The 20,687-nt window shown below is 44.7% G+C and overlaps 1 protein-coding gene across 1 annotated transcript in view; it reads left to right on the top strand.

The window, feature by feature from the left end:
* The window catches only part of D12 (YEATS domain containing 2 homolog D12), a 45,077-nt gene extending 33,166 nt beyond the window's left edge, over positions 1 to 11,911 (top strand). The window contains exons 13-17 of the mRNA XM_084606518.1: positions 1,215 to 1,250; positions 4,246 to 4,568; positions 10,227 to 10,301; positions 11,106 to 11,179; positions 11,595 to 11,911. Coding sequence (XP_084462644.1) covers positions 1,215 to 1,250; positions 4,246 to 4,568; positions 10,227 to 10,301; positions 11,106 to 11,179; positions 11,595 to 11,727 — 641 coding nt within the window. The 3' untranslated portion in view covers positions 11,728 to 11,911. The remainder of the gene's footprint in view (positions 1 to 1,214; positions 1,251 to 4,245; positions 4,569 to 10,226; positions 10,302 to 11,105; positions 11,180 to 11,594) is intronic.
* Positions 11,912 to 20,687: the final 8,776 nt, after the last annotated feature.

Here is a 20,687-nt window from a genome sequence, read left to right as displayed (position 1 = left end):
TTGAGAGCATCGCGTTGCCTGGACGTTTATCGATCACTGGCATCACTGCTGCAGGTGTCTAGTTTAAAATGCTTCATTATATAGCATCCAATTAACACCTGCTTCTATCTGAACACTTTGTTAAACTGGAATGGCTGAGGTATTTTGATTGATAGCAATTGTTATGCGAGGAATTTTAAAAGGGGAATTAGCCTACAAAGTAAAATTTATTGCTATTATACTGCTACATGATTGCTACTTGCATATTTAATGCCTGGCAGGTGTTAGAGGTATAGTAAACTATCATGATGATGGATTGAAAACAGCTTTTCTTTTTTTTTTTTTTTTCAGTAGTTTTTATTTTTTAAAGGACTATAGACACCAAATTTTGGTGGCATTTATTTTCTTGCTAATGATGCGTAAGTGATTACTGTATATGGATCTGCACGCAGTTGTCACCTAGACCGCTAAATAATTTATAATTGAATTTTCTTTTCTCACCAGTTTCGATTTCGACAGCTGAGAGATGGCTGTGACGTCACAATCATGTCTTGATGCGCAGCATGAAAAACCAGAGATATAATTGCTCATTCTTCACTTGTAATGATTCCTGTTCTTGGGGCAAGCTGACTTTATTATTGTAGTGAATTCAAATGACACAGCAATGACTATATCACTTATTTTCATCCTTCAAGTAACCTAGACTTGACTGTGACGTCACAGCCATTGCTAGGCTGTTGAAACCAAAACCAAAGCAGGTGAGAAAAGAAATTCGATTATAAATTATTCAGCAGTCCTAGCAAATGTGATGTGGTGATCCGTGTACAGTTATGCTTTAGGCATCATTACAAATCGTAAAATATGAATCCAAAAATTAGGTGTCTATGGTCTTTTAAGCTTGCTTTGCGCCCAGAAATTTTTTTATTCACACACCTGTAATAAATTGTTCTTGTTATGGCTGTGTCCCACAAAATATTTAATTTGTAATTGAACTTGGCAGTACTTAAAAAGAAAAAAACATTTCATTTGGTTTGCACTCACTTTTATATTTGGAGTCAAAATACTGTTGAATTCGTAATATTTGAGTTCGTTTTGGAGTCAAAATACTGTTGCTATTTGCACAGGTCTAATAATTAAAAAGCTTGACACAAGTTCAAGCGAATCAAACTGTTGTCCTCCGTCTCTCTAAATTTCAGTTCTCTTGTTTGTTTGTTTTTTGTTGATTTTTTTTGCAGACACCAATGATGAGCTGCAGGACACTGGAATGGGCAGTGAGTATTAAGAGCTCGCTCATTTACTAATGTTGTTATCCCCCTGTGAGAAATCAATCTTAGTCATTTCCTTATCTGAGCTATGTTTTGTATAGGTAGATTAGTACCAGTAGTACCTTGGATCTCTTGTACATTCTTTACTAAAAAGGTTTGTGTGTGTTGGGGGGGGGGGGGGGGTGAGTAGTGTGGGACGGAACTACCTTTAATGTTTAGGGCCAGGCCTGTTTTTGGAGTGAGTATATGCTAAAGGATGCAGTAAAAGTTTTGTTGAAATACCATTTTATTCCTTTTATGGTGGCCATCATTTGTCGCAGCCTATCTAAGCTTGACTGTATTAATTTGCTGAAGTTCCACGAAAATAATTTATTTGTCAGTTCATTTGTTTGCCCTCCTTGGGAGCTTTCACTACATTACCTCCACATTACTGCTGAGCACCCACAGCCGTGTTTTATTAAGGGGAGATGCGCATGAAAAAATAGTGAAAAATTGCAATTTTTGCTTTTGCTTGTTATGTTATCCTTAACCCTTTCTCAGCCATGTCTGCCAACCCCAGCCTTGAATTTAGACGTGAAGTGGTAAAAAATCTGTGTTGTGAGCATGCGAGGTGATGCATCAGTGGACAGAACAGAGCTGGTTTTATCATGCCTACGGCTTTCAAACACGGAATCAGCCACTTTTGTGGTGTTGCAGGCAGGTAGAGAGAGCCTTTTGCAACTTGTGAGTACTCCAGCAGTTTCTAAAGAGAGATTAGAAACAAGTTTTTTTCCTGTCCCCAAAAGCTTCACCACCACTCTCAAAAATGCTGCCGTCATTGGCTCAGAGCTGCTGCACCGCATGTTGTTGGGTTGCCAGGCTGTGGTTCATTCGCGGACTCACAGGCTTTGAGTAAATTTTTCGAGAAGCTAGATGTCCTACCTTTTCGATAATTGATTTTACTGAGTAACGCATATGACAGTCTTAAGTGGGTTAGGCCAAGTCCCTTCGTTGTCATATGGCAAAGAAAGCTTGCACCGAGCACACATTTTGGAAGCAATGCAAAGGACGTACCTACATACGCTGCAGGAGAAATTTAAGGAAACATGGTACTTTGCAGCTTCTTAATCTGCATTTTTCCTATTAAAAAAAAAGCATCATGTTTCTTCATTAAATTGTTAGTTGAAATTTTATAACCCTGTTTTCTTTGTTTGTTACATTCAAGCAACCTTACTGCTTGTGCAGGACATTACTTCACCTGTCAATGTTCTGTCATTGTGAAATTTTGTACAGATGTTCTTCAGTATTTGCAGAATACAGCTACGCTATTTTTGTTTGCAATGTGAATCAGGTCTAAACTTGCAAAAGCAACGTAATTCCACCATTAAATCGCAACTTAAGAGTAACATTTTCTTATAAACCTTTAGAAAATTTACAGATAGAACATTTTATTTTCACTCTGTAGGGTGCATCACAGTGAACGAAATGGCATATTGCTCACTGCTTTGTGATATTTATATACTGACATCAAAAAGGCGCACAAATACACCCTTGTAGTTCAAGTGAATTACTTGCAAAATTCAAACACACTAGATCGGCAGGAATTAAGACCAGATTTTAAAACCGCTCCTAAAAATTGACCAACTTTCAAATTTTTGGCCACCTGGCTTTAATGTTAACAAAAATATTAACAAAATTATTTAATAGTTACAAAGTATTAACAATATTAAAGCTATTAATATTAACAAAAAGACCTCATAGGTGTCCTTTGAAGAGTCCCTGATTGACTGGATTGGTGATTGAAGAGCAGTGAGGTACCATTCTTCCGTGAAATACTATATGGTGCACATCTCGGAAAAATGTACTGTTTTGGAATGCCATAGTGGAAGGCTTATGGGAACTGCAGCTAGTTCATGCAGTAAAATTAAGTCCCTGGATTTACACAATCCTAAAATTTCTGGTTTCATGCAGATTTCGACACTTTTCTTATGGAATTGTGAATTCGCATCCATAGTCTCATTTTTATACTTATTTTTTACGTACACCAGAAAGATTTCCTGAATGATGTCTAAATGACTAATTTGCCTTATTTGTGCCAATATTTAAAAGGACTGAGACCTTATTCTAACTTTTAAAAAAGAGTTTTGTTATGATTGTAACTTGATCTCAAACTGTTGAGGTCTGCTGTAACTTAGCCCTCTCCACCTGCAAAGTATATGTCGGCATTATGTAAAAAACAATGCTTGAGATGCCTGAGCAACAATCGAGCCAAAGTATAGCTCTCAATGTGTTGATGCAGGCAGTCTTCCTCAGAGCAGTGGCCTCTGTCACAGCTATGCAGTCACTACTTGGGTTTTTAAAGTCTTGGATGAAGGCGAAAATCAAAGGTGCACATGTGCTGTGCGATGTCAGTGCATGTTAAAGAACCCCAGGTGATCGAAATTTCCGGAGTCCTCCACTACGGCATCTCTTATAGTCCGAGTCGCCTTGGGACATTAAACCCCACAAACTCAACCAAGCCAAACTTTCATTGATTGCCGCGCTCTTTACCTCGAGATAATTGAAAAGCTTTCTTCCCCTCGTGGCCTGTAATTCTGGCAGTGAAAATTGTTTTTACCACCTTCAAAATGGTTTCATATATGACCTGAGGCGCGTCCTAAGGAATTCTGGGATGTCACCCACAGAATATTGTAAGTTCTTCAGTCTCAGTTTGCAGAAACCAAAACTTTCGCCACAGAAAGTTGGGGTCTTTAGGCATAATTCAGATGACCCAACTTTCTTGCTTTATAGTGGCCTAGTGCATCTTCTACAGGGCAGCAAGGGGTCAGGTGTCTTTGAGTCCACATGTCACACGAATGGTGTCTGTCGTTGGCCCGCCGATTGACGTGACATTGCAGTGCAGCCAGACCGAGAAATGTATAACGCTCTCCTATAATTGCTGTGTAGAAGTTTCATGATCAGCACCAAAGTGCAAAGTCCGTACTAGCCTGTTGTGATTGCCCTTCTTTTTCTCTGCTCATAGGTGCACACACCATCATACACAACAGCTACTCAGAGCCGTGCGAGCTGGTCGCGCGGCTTGCCGATGCCGTGTGTGCTGTGGAAGGCGCCCAGGAGTGCACACGTGTGGCAGAGGAAGAAGTGGATGTGGAAGGAGTCGAGGAAGCTGACGGTGGGCTTCAAGAGGGAGCTAACATGCCGAACTCAAGGACCAGAGCTAGTGTTCGTGCAAGTGCTGGCGCATTCCCGGGGTGCCTTTCACCAGAGAAATCCTTTCCCCGACAGGCGAAGGTTCACTTGCCACTGTCACCAATGGCAGCCTTTGTACGAGAAGCTGCTTCAGAGGTAAGTACTTACTATATACATATATATGCATACATACATATATATGCATACATACATATATATGCATACATGAACACGCATATGTACCAAGAACTTTTGTACCCAAAAACGGGAAAGAGTTTGATGGCAGTAATAGCAGCAGATGTGCTCAACGGTCATCGAACTACAGAATGTCTGCTGCTGTCTGGCGCACTCAGTGTAAAGCTGGCAAGGAAAGGCGACTGCAGTACTCTAGAACAATGTGGAAGCCACTGCATGTGGCTGCAGACATACTATGGGTGAACCTAGGCACGTCTTATGCTACAAAGAAAGTGATAAAACGGTATCCTGTAGCATTGTGCGTGAAAAAACATAGACGTGGCAATATGCTGTTGAAAATGTATCATCTCTTGTTGAAGTTAATGCAAAGGCAGAGTCATTGCTTGTCTTGCTAATGTTAAAAAAAGAGTGACTGTAACCTTCAGAGCAAATGTGTAATGGTGCCTTTTAGATCAGTCTGGCCACCAAATGTACAAGTCTCTGTGCTGCATATTTTATTTCTGGGAAGTTGAAAATACCTTCTGCAGTCCAAGTCTAAAAAGTTTATAGCAAGGCCCAGGAAACCATCACGTGAGTAACAGCAAAATGGAAAATTAAAAAATAAATACAGTTGAACCCTGTTGTAATGAACCTGTGATACAGCGAATTATCAGTTTTAATGAAATAAATACGAACCTCTGATATAGCGAATTATCAGTTTTAGTGAAATAAATAAGCAAAATAAAGTATGAAAGACAAAAAAAAATGAAAAGTTGAGGAAGTTTTCAGCAGATAGTGCAAACTCAAAAGGTGTAAAACTGTATGAGTGTCGATTCATGATGATAAAGGAAAACGAGCGCAGCATGTCGTTATAGTGTACTAGAATACTGGGAACTGTGCAGTCTCTGAGCAGAGAGCGAATTATTTCAGCGATGAAAGCCATAGGATGGTGCTGCATGTTAGAGTAGGGCTGTGAGTGCGGAGCAGACAGCTTGGCAAGCCATCTCCTTTGCCACAGGCTGTGTCGAATTTGTTATTATTTCACAATATTTGGCATGGTTACCAATCAAAATTTGACCTGAAAACTTATTTGAAAATTTTGCTGCTTAGATACAATATGATTCATTCTATGTATTAGATCCTGGTTGTTCACACCTAATAATTGTTCTTGTTTAGAATTGTGGTTCAGGGTGATGAAATAAAAACATACATGCAGGAGAACAAGTGGGACTAGCATAGTATTATGGAATGCAGTTAATACTATTAAAAAGCATGTGGTTCTGTGAATGTATTGCTGCAATTTGATTACTTGCACTTTTATGTACAAAGCAGTTATTATGCGTATGATTGTTAGGCTTATTGTTAGGCATTATTGTGATTAGTTAGGTGGTCGAGCGTGCCGTTTTGTCGGGTTTCACTGGCAGGATAGCTTGCACATAAATGTGCCTAGATATTTCGTACATTTCTCCTGTTGAAACAGGCTCAGCTACACTTTCATTGTCAAACTGCCGCAGTGTCACCTATGTGGTAGTGAGGAATGGTTAATAAGAATTTTTTAATTATTCTCTACATGGCACACAATCGTCAGCATATGAGATATAGCTACGAATTTCCTCTAGCTTATGAAACATCAGAACTAAACAAACAGTGAGAGAAATTTTGAGGCGTAACGCTCATGATATATTCGTAAGATTCTTTTATAGCAGAGGTGTTTGAATGCAGACGTTTTTGAATATGAATTGAATATGAAAGTAAGGAACAGTTTCTTTAAAATATCGAATATGTATTTAATCAATAAAAAAATAAAATGGATAATTAAATGATAGCAAGCATTGTCTTGTTTAATTCTGAATTCACACGGTATTTGTAAGTAAAATTATACGTCAATTGCACAAAGTTTATACCTTACTGAAAAATTCAGTATAAAATCCAGTGAAAAGTTCAGTAAAAAAATTAGTATTTTTTTTACAGGATTCTATATATTATTTATATTTTTTATGAAGGTAGAACTTCCATGAAACCAGATAGAGCTGTCATATCTCTGCTGGATACAGTAAACTGTCGTTAATTTGACCTTCAAGGGACCAGAAGAAATGTCCAAATTAACCAAAAGTTTGAATTATCGAATGGTCCTGGAACCAAAGTGAGAACAACATTTTTTCTTGGTTTCATCAACTGCTTCGCTTTGCATACACTGTCAGGAAGTCCCTCTTCACAAAACGGCCCTGTTGCGTTTTGGGGATGCTTCTTTGCATAGTCATGGGGTTAAGCATTGCAGTGAAGCATGCTGTGCGGTGAAACTTCGGGGAATTAGAAAATTTTCAGTGCGCAGTAAAACCTTGTTTAATGAACAGTTGTAAATTTAGAAAATAGTTCTCTATATCTATAATTCGTAATATAATATTTCATAAAACATATGTGCAAGAGCAGCAAAATTCAGAGAAGGCACAGCAACTCGGAGGGTGCTTACTTTGCTTACGTCCATTTATTTATGCACAAAGAACTGCGTTATCGCGGCCTGTTTTTTGCTGTTGATTGCATTTTGTAACACGCCCTGTTCCACAGTTTGCAACACTCAACAAGGGCAAACCCACTGCCCTCAATAGCACTGCAGTGGCGGCGCAGTAAATTCAATGCAGCAAGTGCTTCTTGTGAAGTCGGAATGTTCTCGTCTACAAGGTCAGCCTGAGCTTCGTCTATGGGATGTTCTGAGACTTCCGCAGTGATTTCAATGTCTGTCAGTACAACCATGGTCGCTGCGATGTCGTCGCCACCTACGAAGTCTTCTGCAGTCATTGTTGCGGGCATGCAATCAACAAGACTCAAAAAATCGTTACAGGCCTCATCGAGCTCACAGAGCTCTGCTTATGCTTCGCCGGGATCGTCACCATCGTCACTTGACACACAGGCCTCTCCTGGAAGAAAACCTGCGTGCCGAAAGCAGTTGGCAATCGTTTCGCCTTTAACGCTGTTCCAAGCCGCTTTAAGCATTTGGATTGCTCCCAGCATATGAAGCTTCATGAGAAGAGTGTCTGTCAGTCCTCTTGTAGACTGCCTTGAAGGCCCTGATGTCGCCTGATTTAAAGACTGCAACTTGGCTGTAGAGTTAGGCTAAAGAAAGCGAACTTCAGTGTTATTGAGTGCGACATCTGTGTTGTGCGAGGTACAGTTACCAATGAGGATGCACACTTTGCGACCCTCACGCACAAGCTCGCAGTCGCAAGCATGCAGCCACTTTGCAAAGATTCATGCGTCATCCAACATTTCTTGTTGGAAGCATACTCTATGGGGAGTATGTGGCACCCTTTCTGTATCTTGGGGTTTTAAATCTCCCAATGACGAAGGGTCATAGTTTCACAGTGCCTTCCATGTTGGCGGCAAGCAAAACAGTGATCTGAGCCTTTCCTTGCTTCCTGCCATGGCACGGCTCTCCACATGCGTCAAGGGTAGCATCTGCCAAAATAGGCCTGTTTCGTCCGCATTAAAGATGGATGTCTTTGGACGGATGTTTTGCAAGGATTTGTGGCCACTTTTTTTCCAACCACTTTCTGACGCTTTCGTTGTTAGCTGTCTCACTTTCTCGCTAGAGATCATTTTGCTCACAATGTCATAGCGTACCTTAAACCTTTGCAGCCATCCGGAGCTGGCGACGAAGATTTCGGCATCGAGGATACAGGCAGTCTTTCGCTTTTTATTGAAGCATCGGTCCCGACACTAGTATGTTCCGAGCTCTGACATCCAAAAATTGTTTGTAGAGCACCTTCTCCATGTCGCTGAACGCAAAGACCAAAGACGCTCTGCACTTGTTTGCGTGGCTTCTTTTGCTTGTACCTTGATGGCAGCTTTGTTCTTCAGATTGGTACTTAAAGTGCTCCTTATGGTGCCAGATAAGTCCGCAAGAACACACTTTTTTCACTGTTCTCCACACGTTGATTTACCTTGAGCTTGGTCTTTAACATCAGTGCCACTCTTTTTTTCACGTTCTCCGCCATCACAGCACTACGCACACCTGCGTACCACACTCGACATGACCACCGACAGAGCCTCCACAGAACGTTACGATGGCCACGTCGCTGCTAACACTAAAACGCAAAAGCAACATTCGATCGTGTCACTGCACTCTCTGTTAGGTGTTGTGACATGCGAACGATTTCTTCGGTTGTCAACTCTTGATGCCGACATGGCATCTGTGGCGCTGTCAGCGCCTGCGAGGTAGTCCTGAACATTTTCTGCACCGCACAACACACTTGTAGTGCAACGAAGCCTGCCGCCTGCTATTTAAGTGAGGTAGGGCTTGGCGTCGCAAAGTTCGTTACATCTGTTTTATGCCGAACCGCATTTGCTATAGGAAGGTAAAAATATATCTGTTTGACAAAAATATTTCAGAAGAGTTCAATATATTCAATAATTTGTTATATGCATGTCTGTTATATCGAGGTTTGACTGTATTCGATAATTTTCGAAAATTTAGAAAATTTTGAAAGTCAGTTTTTTAAATATGAATCAAATAGCAAACATAATCGATCTGTATTTGGAGTTTCAACTAGTCGCACACCTGTTTTAGGGATGTGTAAATATTGCAATTTTAGAATATGAATTGAATACATGGGGAAAAAATACCTTTGAATATCGAATCAAATATTGCATGTCTCATCAGTGAAAAAAAGAAATAGAAAATTAAAAACTGGCAAGCATTGTTATCATGTTTACTTCAAAGTTCACATAGTATTTTCAAATTAAACTAGAATTTCACATAAGTGTATACCGTACCAAAATATCCAGTATATATATTATACAGGATTACAGGATTTCGCATACCATTTTTTGGCACAGGAAGCATCTGCATGAAACTGTAATACGGCTGCTGAACACAATAAAACATAGTTGATTTGGCCTTCAAGGAACCACATTTGAATTAACAGAAAGCTCAAGTTAATTAATGGGTCTGAAAAAAACTGCCCAAAACCATTTGCATTACAGTAATTTTATCTAATGAACACCTGCACAATAGTTGCACTCATTTGAGATGAAACCGAGGTGAGAACGACGTCTTTGCCTGATTTCTTCAAGTGCTTCACTTTGCGTGCTCTGTCAAGGAGGCACTCTTTGTAATAGGGAAGGTCTCTCCATGAAACAGCTTATCTACATTTCGAGGATGCTTCGTTGCATATTCAAAGTGGTGGAACATTGTGGCAAGGCGTGCAGTGCTGGGAAAATGCAGTAAATTCGTAAAATTTCAGTATTTCGACTCTTTGGAAATTCCAAATATCGTTTTTTCAAATGCGAATACAAATTCAATAACAAATGTATTAGATTCATGTGTGTAATATCAAATATTTGCACATCCCTAGAAATAAACAAGAAGAACAATGTTAGTTTTTTTATATATAATATGTTCATTTTTTTCCCCTTCTTTGACTGATCAGGTACTCAGTATTAAAAGGTGTTTTTCCCCCCAAATTTGTATTCGATTCATATTTGAAAATTTTAATATTTGCACATCGCTACTTTTAAGTATCCTTGAAGTGCTGTTTTTTTGTGTGTGGGCAGAAATAAGTACATTGTAAACTCACTGGTGCGCTTCTAAAGAGTTGTTCTACATATATTCACATTCGTCTGTGTGCGCGGTTCTCCTATAAGGTTGGCGTCCACCTGACAAGCTGTGAATTGGAGCCACGAGTCGATGTACCGGTTGTGGAGGAAATGATTGTCTCCGTAAGTATCCGCAACGCTTTTCAGCAAGGTGCGGCCAATTAGAGAGTCATTTTAATGTCAGCTGAGTAATAACTTAGAAGAAGGTCAGGTGGGATGGATGAAAATTTGGTTTTATTCTATAAAGTTAAATTTGATAAGGTAAAAGTGACATGTAACTACCATAATAAGGTAGACATGCCTGCCACTATTGAAATATTTGTGCCTGGCCCCAAGAGAAGCTGGTGGAAATGGAAACACAGAAAAAAAAATATTCTAATTAAAATGCAAAAAAAAAAAATAAATCTACAGAGAAAAAACATGGGCTAGTTGAAAACCCCAGGTGGTCTAGATCATTCCAATGCCCTGCACCACACCAGAGTTGCCTTGGGGTGTTTAAGCCTTATCTGTAGAGATTACAGAGTGCACCATTTTGATTTAAAAGTCTTCTGACCACATGGCCTGACTTTTGAGCTATTTATGGAAGAACATATGGCAGCCTTGAAGCTTGAAATGTTCCAAGAAGTGAGGAGAAGGGTTTCTTTTCCTGTAGTTTTCATGTTCCTTCCATCAGCTGTATTTTAGCACTGGGGTATGGCAGTTGATTTTGGGTAATCTTAAGTAAACGGCTTTTTGATATAATTATTACTGTCACTTTCTCAGAAGTCTGCAGCAAATGAAGTGTTCAACATAGCATGGTGTGCAAATAAGTGCCGGAAAGGTGAAAGTCTCATAAGTGGTGGCAACCTGGTGATTCATAAATGTTTGTCGTTATGGATACTTTCCATTTATAGTTTCGTTCTAATGTTCTCCATGTGTGACTTGCAGGCTTGTAAAAACTTTGCCACAGCATTGCTGAGGAATGCTGTGAATATGGCCTTCAGGAGGGTGGATTATGAGAGGTGGGTCCTTTTTACTGTCGTAAATGTTTCCGAATTGCCAAATGAACAAGCACCCATTTGCTGCCTCTGCAAATTAATCTGTGGTTTCGTGCTTCTATTGCAGTAAGTGATTGCAGTCTCAAGACTTTAACCCTAAGCATTGAAATTTGGCTACGTAGAGTATTTTTCATACTGTTAAAGCAATCTCAGTTGAATTTTGCATTTTAAAACGTCCTTAAACTTATAATAAAAAAGAAAACATTTCTACTGTAATAGTAGTATACAGCAGAGAAGTATAGTGCACAAACTGGTATCGCTAACTTTTCATGCAACACAATCTTGCTGTCTTCACACATTCACACCTACCCTCATGTCCAACCTGGCATCATATTTTCACTTGAAACTGTTCTCTGAATCTGCTATATTTTGTTTGCAGTACACCATCTTCAGTGAGCCTGGAGGACACGTACCGTGGAATACTGGACCTCAGAGAATGCAGTTTCCTGACTAATGAAAACCTTGGTATTGAGGCGACCAGGGAAGGCACCTGCGATGATGCCCACGTCTGACGCATCTGACTTCCACGTTGCGCTGCAATATGAACATTACAAACCAGATGAATTGTTAACACTGGTGTGTTGTACTGTCGTTTCCCACTCGGGAGACGTCTCAATAAATGTGGCGAATAGACGATGCTATCACTGCTAAGCAATCCTGCCTGACAAAGACCTTGATGTACGTGTATGTTTTCCTCCCTACCCCAAGCTCGTTGAGCCCATTGAAGGATCATGTCATGCTTGACGTTATCAAACGCCTTCATGAGGTCTAGCCGTGACTACCTCCGAGTCTTTAGTGAGCGAGTCTACTATGTCACGTTGCAGTTGGAGCATCATGTACTGCGTGCGCAAGTGGGGTCAAAACCCGACCATCTCGTGTGGCCACAGATTGTTCTGCTCCATGAAGGCCGTTGACCTCGTCTAGACGACGTGCTCCATTAATTTCCCTACGCATGATGTCAGGGAAATTGGTCTATGATTCTCTAGCTGCAGCGGCATGCTCGACTTTGGTGCAAGTATAATATTTGCTGCCTTTCACTTCTCTGGAAGCTGCCCTCTGTCCCAAACACTTTGAATGTACTCTGTTAGGTACCTAATCAAGTCATCACCAAGATTTCTAAGCATTTGTAGCCCCGTCAGGGCCTGTGGCGAATTTAGTTTTGAGCCGCACAATCTCTGCCCGCACCTCCGCCTCTATGATGGAAGCGTCTAGGGCATCATTGGGCACTCCACCGTACTTCCTCAGCCAACAACCACTGAACAGGAAAATTCAGATAATCTGGACATGCACACACGCTGCCATTCCTGGCAACGAGGCGGGCCATGAGCTAGTTCGAGTACTCTACTTCCGGGCAGCCATGGGACCCTCCGACTACTGGGGTAACGAGGAATGGTTGCTAAATTATGGGGAAATAATTAACCATTATAGATTGGCACGTAGGCTGGTACACGTTCATGAATCTGGTATTGGCGTACCATGTGTACCCCGAGACGAGAGACCATAATAGATGCAGTGATTGTGGGGTGAGAGGAACCCTCGACCACATAATATGGGAATGCCCGCACCCTCCCGGGGTGGGACGAATTGTAGTTAGTAGAGAGAACTGGAAGACCCTGTTGCAAAGCTCGGACCCTGAGCTCCAGCGGAACATTGTTCACCTGGCGGAGAAGGCTGTCATGGGCCAAGGCCTGCCTAGCCAGCCTTTAACACAGCGGCCCCCGTTTCCCAGGCCTATGTGCCGGGGGCTGGGGATCACCCCAGCCTTCTTCTTGTGGAAAATAAAGTGTTTGAAATAATCAATGTTACTTCGGGCTAAAATTTTCAGGCTATGAGGTGTGAATCTTTTCAGTGTAGCCCTTTCAGCAATACTAGCTTGAGGTCACTGGCATAAAACAATACTACACTGTTGTTGCTGCACGTTACAGAGCTCTTGCAGCAGTGTTAGAGAATCTTTCTGGAGGCATAAAACATTCCATTAACATAATATAGTACACATACATAAGTACTGTGCAAATGCACAGGGCACACCTTGAAGATTACGCTCTTGCTTTTCCTTCATATGTCCGATGATCAGACAGCAGCTAGTAAGAACAGGAGTCCTTAACTAAACAGTTCTGCAAAATGACTAGTAATAGTCGTATTGCGCTTCAACATTTGACAGTAAAGCCAACGAAGATCTTGCCAGCTCTCACTCGGCATTGCTATACTGTTGATTCCGGCTACATCAAACTCGAGGATCGAGAAATATTTCGATATATCAATAATTTCATATATAAAAAATAACGGATGAGTTTCTCAGTAGCTCAGAAGCCTGAATACAGGTATACCCACGCTAGCGGCACACAATTCCTACAGCGATGTGTTGGCCGCCGATATACTGGCAGTTTGCCACGGGTGCGGCTGCCCACGATGCGCACGCGCACGCGCGTGCCTAGCGTCAGGCGTCTCAAAGAGGGGTGCCCTGGGCTCACCTCTATGTGCCGCTCCGTGGACGCGAGAGCACGCCCGCATGCTCTATTTGGTAAGGAGATAGGAAAGTCGGGCACATAGGGACCAGCTGGTCTCGAGAGGAGTGCGCGCTTCTCTCGAGATCAGCCGTTGTTTGGATACACATATCATTTGAAACTGCACTTGAGTGTTCTGAGGCACTGCTCATAAGAGATCTAATTCTGATAGCATAAAAAATTATCATAAAAATGATAATTCAGTTAAAATAGACTAAAGTTGATTTCTCTGGCTCCTTCAGCAGCGAAGCAAGCCATGAGAGAGCCGCTCAAACACCCTGTCAGCAAAGCTGCCTTCACCGCGCGACAACTGGTGCACTGAACTTTGTCTTCCCCGCATGACATCAGTATATCGTTGGAAGCAAGCGCGCCGCACCGAAGGCGACTTTTAAGCGGACTCGAAGTTTACGTCGTCAGCGGTCTTGCAGCATTAGCGCTGCCAGCAGATGCCCAAAAGGCTGCAAATGTGAAAAGGAGTCGCGGGGAGTTAGGAGAGGCGCATCTTGCATGGGCTTGGCGTGCAGTTGATACATTGAATGTTCCGGCCGTAGAACGAGAGTTTGATGAACACAAATGCCATTTCTATGCATTTACATGGGATATTTAAGGAGATATTGTGATAGTTCGATATAAGCAATAATTCGATATATCCAGGATGCATAATACTCATTCGGGAGGTGCATTGGTATAGTGTGAGGCGTATTGATATATTGGGAGACGTATTGGTATAGTGAGTGTGAAATTATATGTTAGCGATGGAGATGAATGGAAGAGAGTGTGTATAGTGTATATGTGAGTAAGCATATCATCTATAGTCCCCAGTTAAAAGGTTAGAACGCTGCCGTCAGAGTTGTAATACACTGAGGTCAGCAGATTAAAATGAAAAAAAAATTATACTCGATCGAAAGCGAAAATCTAAGCGATAGCTAAGTTAGAGAATGGTGTCTATTTAAAGATTTCGAGTTAAAAGATAGTCAATGCATGAATTTAACTGAGAATCCAACCTAAGCACGCAGGTAGCCGCGCACTTGCTGGGTGCATGCAGGCGCAATATGATTTTAGGCACACACACGGTTCGGTTAGAGCCCTAAATGAGCTTGCCATGTAGGGCAACGATTGAAAACTGGCCCAGCACGAGTGAAATGAGAGAGCCACGGAAATCGAGGACGTTTGCGGTCACAAGAAAGCATGGGGGGAGGTGGAGGGTGCGTCACTTTTTTAAAGGCCCGCTGTTCACCCTCCGGTCGAAAATATTTTCTTCCCCGGTGACGGTGAGACTTCACCCCCAGAACGCAAGGCCAGAAAATGTTCTTTAAAAGAGTAACTAATAACGCAGTTACAGCCACCGCGATCACCCGCCTCTTCCGTTTTTCTCTTCTTTCGTTCCTTCGCAAAGGTTTTTCACTCTCCTGCCAGGTCGTCTGGCCTCCGCAAGACAAATTCCCCTTCCTCCTCCGCGTTTGGCGGGAGGTGGGGCGTGGCACTATAGAAAAAGGGGTAGGGGGGGAGGGGGGGGGGAACGCGCCGCTGGAATCAGTCCGGCCGTGGCGAGGGAAAAGCGTGCAGCGAGCGGTAGAAACCCATCATTCAACCTCAGACAGCGAGACGGACCAATGGACGTCGTTTTCGGCCACGGAAATCGAGGACGTTTGCGGTCACAAGAAAGACAGACGTCATAGCTGCGGCTCGACGGGCCAGGAGGAGTTTCACGCTGACCAAGCTGGAGAGATGTATATATTCGCCAGTCCTTAGTCGTCGAGGCAGTCGAGGTTCTAGCCCCCGTTCCTCATTCCTGCGTGCCAGGAGCGGGGAGTAGGGGGCCTCCTAAATCGCGGTGGAAATTAAAGTTTTTATCGATCAATCAATCGACGGGCCAGCGCAGGGAGCGGGGAAGCTGGCTTCCCGAAGGAGAACATGAGAGAACTTTGATTTGTATTTTCGTTGCTTTGCGGCGCGCGTGTCACTGTAGCATTTTGCACAGACTATCTCCGGTACCTGATCAAAACATTGAGCTCCTTCGCTTAAAAGGTCCTTTCCTGGACAGTGGCCCTTAAGAGTGCAGTATGTGTGGTTTACCGCCCTAATCGTGGAAAATAAATTACCGTATAGTTGAAGTGGCCGTGAAAGAAAACCGAAGGCATATATGCTTTCGCTGGCAAAGTGGCAAGTTATCAGCAATCCATAAAAAAACAAAAGAGAAAAAAACCCTTCCGGACAGTTGTTTGACGGTAGTCGACTTTAGGCAGAAACCTGCAATGTTCCGAGAGTACGCAGTCGTTACTTTGCAGTAGTGTTGTTTCTTCGAATGAGAGCGCTCGTATGTGTTCGGCTCACAGCGGACGTTTCTGAAATCCTGAAGTTTCCATCAACCTGGAGCAGCGTTGGAACGAAGTAAATCTTTATTGACCTTTAGCTTCACCTCTGGCATCGCTTCCATCGAGCGGCCGTACCCCTGGTGTGACGTCATACTATCTGCCGCAAAAACCGGGGCCCAACGCGCGCCGTCAGCCATGCAAGGTGGTGCGCACTGTTACGTTTCTCCACCGTCAAGTGGGACAGCTGACGCGGCCACCGCATAGCAACAGGCAGAACCGCGAGCGGATCGGCCATTTCGGCGCCGTTCATCGGCCGCGCAACGCTTCCTCCCGCGGACAAGTTTCGACGTGTTCTTGCCACGCGCCAAATGTGTGTGCGTGCGTGTGTGTGCAAAAGCTGGCCAAGCCTGGAAATCGAGGGAAAGTGCGTCGCCCTCTCCTGTCTGCAGGAGGTGGAGGAGATGAGGTCGGAACACCTGCGATTGAATCATTCGTCGTGAACCAACATGTTTGGCTCTCCCTTTCCTGTGAGGGTTTACCCTTTCCCTGTGAACAGGGAAAACCTATAAAAAGCAGCGGCCGACTCCGCTGAGATAGAGACTACTTTGACGCGCCGTTGAGACGACGCTAGACACCAGCTGTGTGAGAGTGTCTGTATTCTCTCCGGGTCAGCTTCTCTGCCCGTATCTTCACGATGTTGCAGTAAAGGTTGTTTCGTTAAAAGACGCCTCGTCTTTGCTGGCACCTTTGATGCCGTCCGCCGTCCACGGAGCCGCCAGGCCACCGCCACCGAGAGGCCGCGCGCCGCAGCGGTACGCTACCGAGGGGCTCGCGACCCCCAAACGTAACAATTGGTGAACAGCGGTGGGATGACGACGACCAAGCCGTAACCGTGGTCGGAGGAGCCAGGCGATACCATCGTCCAACGTGAACAGCGGAGGTACGAGGACGACCAAGCAGTGACCGTGGTCGGTGAAACGAGCCAGGCCTGACCGAAGTGCAACATCTGGTGGGAAGAGCGGAGATGTCCGAGGCGTGACTCGTGAATCAAAGCAGCTCAGCGGAAAAGGCGGGAGCAGTGCAACGAGCCCTGTGTGATGACTGGTTGCCTGCAGCGGAACGACTGCGTTGGATTCTTGGCTGCGAGGTTTGGTGAGTGCGGGACTTTCTTCTACTGAGTTTTGCCAGGCTTTTGTTAAGTAGAGAACAGAGCTGGTAATTGTGTTGTCGTTGTTGCTGGGTTAATTGCAGCAAGGCAATAGTGGGCAGTAGAGAAGGCAGCACTCGGAACAGCCATGGGTTTGGATTTGAAGTCGTTGCGCAAGCCGAAATTGCTGGAGCTTGCGGAGGAGTTGGGTCTGAATTTGTCAGGCAAACTCAAAAAACCAGAAGTGTTAAAGGCTATTCTTGCGTTGGAAGCTGAAGATGACGAGCTTTCGGAATGCCTTGAGATCATTGACGAACGTCACGAGGAAGAGGAACGTGAACGTAGGGAACGTCGCGAGGAGAGAGAAAAGCAGTCTGCCCGCGTAATGAAACTGATACAGCTGCAGGCGTCAGCACATATGGAATGAGCGCGGAAAAGCTTTGCAATGCCATTAACAATGCCATGCGGTGTAACGGTTCAATACCGCGAGATGGTCTACCACCGTTCCTCATCGCCGAGGATATGGCAGATTATTTGGCAGACTTTGAGAATGTCTGCAGAAGTAAACGCTTCGAGCGAGATAGTTGGGCGCAGAAGTTGGTAGCTCTTCTTTCCGCTGAAGCGTCGGAAGAAATCAAGCGATTGGTTGGCGACCGCTTGAAAAATTACGATGAACTAAAAGAGTCATTGCTGATACGATATCAGATAACGCCTCAGGATCTTCGGAAGAGGTATGAGAGCGAGAAACATTGTGACGAGTCGTACTTTGATTTGGCCTATCAGTTAAAAGCCGCTGTAAGCGAATGGCTAGACAGTGCGGAAGTTCGGGAGCAAATCGAACTTGCACCGGAGTGTGAGAAACAGCTTGGGGAAGCGGCCGAGCAACGTGACCGCAGTAGCGAGCCGACCGAGCCTCTAACAGAAGAGCATCGTGTTACCTTGGTCGAGACACTAGCTGAGATGGTTAGCACAGGATTAATCGGCGAGAAGTCCGAAGGGACGCCGTTAAGTGAGGTGAACTGCATGCCGACCCAAGTAGCTGTAGGAGATACAGTTCCATCAAATGAGTGTGGGGAACTGGTAGTAACTGAACCGTCTCTCGAGTCGAAAGCAGAAGCTTGTGTAGAGCGCGACGGAGCTGGAAACGAGCTAGGAGAGGAGAAACTTTCAGTCTCCGAAATCGACTGTGTTGTAGAGGAGGGCGCGCAGAAAAGCGAATTGCCAATCAGGGAAGCTGCGCAGACCGCGAGTTGTGACCAGCTAGGGCAGACCGACGAGGAGTGCGCGTCCGCTGTAGAGAGCGAGACTTGCGAAGGCGACAGCGTACGTCTAGAGCAGAGTCAGAATCGTTCGTGCCCTGATACCACGCTAGGTTGTATTCGCGAAAGCAACCCCAGTGAGAACGCGAACATGGCACACATGACCATCACGCTATCCGAAGCGCCCCAGCTGTCGAAGGATCTTGATCGTGCGCGAGGCGACGCACTGAGTGGCGAGCCGCCAGAGCAAATGCCTAGAAGCGAGACTGATGCGACTGACGTCAGCCGTTGCTGTTCGCACTTTGACTGCTTTGACCACTCAGACGACACCGGTGTCCTACTAGCTCCGGTTACCACTAGCTTGCTAGAGCTTGCGCCGAAAGAAAGTGGGACTAGAGTATTCAAGTGCTGCCACCGAAAAACGCGGAAAGGCAGGCGCGAGAAAGAATGCTGCCATCGTAAGGAGAGCAAACTTAAACGATTGCAAAAAGAAAGAAGAAAGCCTGTGTTCCAGCGCTGCCGCAGAAAAAAAAAAACGGAAAGGCAGGCGCGAGAAAGAATGGAGCAAATTGAAGCTATCGCGAAAAAGAAAACGACTATCCCAAAGGCACAAATGCGCCCCTGCCGAGAAATCGCGTGACTGGTGCGCAACCCGTAAGGAGAGGGATAGATTGTTCAGAAAAGTGGGCGACTCATGCTCATGTGTTTTTTTGCACAGAAACAGGGAGGTAAGGTTGTTCCGTGAAACGGACAGCCGTAGTTTTAGTGAAAAGGGTGATCTCAATGGTAACGCCGATGGCTTAAGTCGGAGCCCATAACGTGAGAAGAAGCCGCAGTTTTCACTTCTTGGTGTTTTTCTTCCTGACATAGGATTTTGAACCATTGCATTGTATTATTTTTGTTTGAGAATGACGTTTTTGGAAAGCGCGATTTTCAAATTTGTGGACGCGTTCCAAGTGCTGCTGAGCTGCCCTTTAATGTAGATGGGGGCATAAGAGGGAAATAGTCTGGCAAAACTTAGTGAAGTTTGTGCCGTGCTTGCTGGCTGACCAGTTGAGTTTTTAACGTGGTTGTGATGCTGTAGGTTGTCAGAAATCTCTCCTGAAGACAAGTTGCACAGTGCCTTGGAAACCGGACTTGCCAAGGACTTCTTCAGGCTGTTTGAGCTCAAGAGAAGCTGAGTCGGACGAACCCGGCTAGCAGCAACATCCCGATCCCTCCGGACAGCGGATGCAGTCCCCTGCCCTTCGGGATCCCCCTTCCCCGGCGGGGCAGTCTGTTACGTTTCTCCACCGTCAAGTGGGACAGCTGACGCGGCCACCGCATAGCAACAGGCAGAACCGCGAGCGGATCGGCCATTTCGGCGCCGTTCATCGGCCGCGCAACGCTTCCTCCCGCGGACAAGTTTCGACGTGTTCTTGCCACGCGCCAAATGTGTGTGCGTGCGTGTGTGTGCAAAAGCTGGCCAAGCCTGGAGATCGAGGGAAAGTGCGTCGCCCTCTCCTGTCTGCAGGAGGTGGAGGAGATGAGGTCGGAACACCTGCGATTGAGTCATTCGTCGTGAACCAACATGTTTGGCTCTCCCTTTCCTGTGAGGGTTTACCCTTTCCCTGTGAACAGGGAAAACCTATAAAAAGCAGCGGCCGACTCCGCTGAGATAGAGACTACTTTGACGCGCCGTTGAGACGACGCTAGACACCAGCTGTGTGAGAGTGTCTGTATTCTCTCCGGGTCAGCTTCTCTGCCCGTATCTTCACGATGTTGCAGTAAAGGTTGTTTCGTTAAAAGACGCCTCGTCTTTGCTGGCACCTTTGATGCCGTCCGCCGTCCACGGAGCCGCCAGGCCACCGCTACCGAGAGGCCGCGCGCCGCAGCGGTACGCTACCGAGGGGCTCGCGATCCCCACACGTAACAGCACCAACGCATGGCCTCCGAGATCACCCTCGCGCGCGTAGGCATGATCAGGCTTCTGACTAGTTATTATAGTGTGTCCTCTTCGCGCATGCCATGCCACCTGTTGGTGATGCAGGCGAGTCATTCGTGCTACTTGTAGCGGCCGCTTTGAGCAGGGTAAAAGTGTGAGTACTGCGTTGGTTGGATTGAACCCACATGCCTAATGTTCTTATTGTTGTCTTTTCCGGTATGGGCATTCCTTCCAGATAGATGTTGAGTTTCTAGTCCTGACTGGTTGAGACGGTCTGGTTTTTGTTCTCTCTCCACACTCGAAGCAGTTCCGATATCTCGGTC

Source organism: Amblyomma maculatum, chromosome 6 (assembly GCF_055883805.1).
Source record: "Amblyomma maculatum isolate TAMU_Amacu chromosome 6, ASM5588380v1, whole genome shotgun sequence".
In the NCBI taxonomy this organism is placed as follows: domain Eukaryota; kingdom Metazoa; phylum Arthropoda; class Arachnida; order Ixodida; family Ixodidae; genus Amblyomma; species Amblyomma maculatum.
Note: the sequence above shows the minus strand (reverse complement) of the source record. Positions and strands in the feature narration are given on the sequence as shown.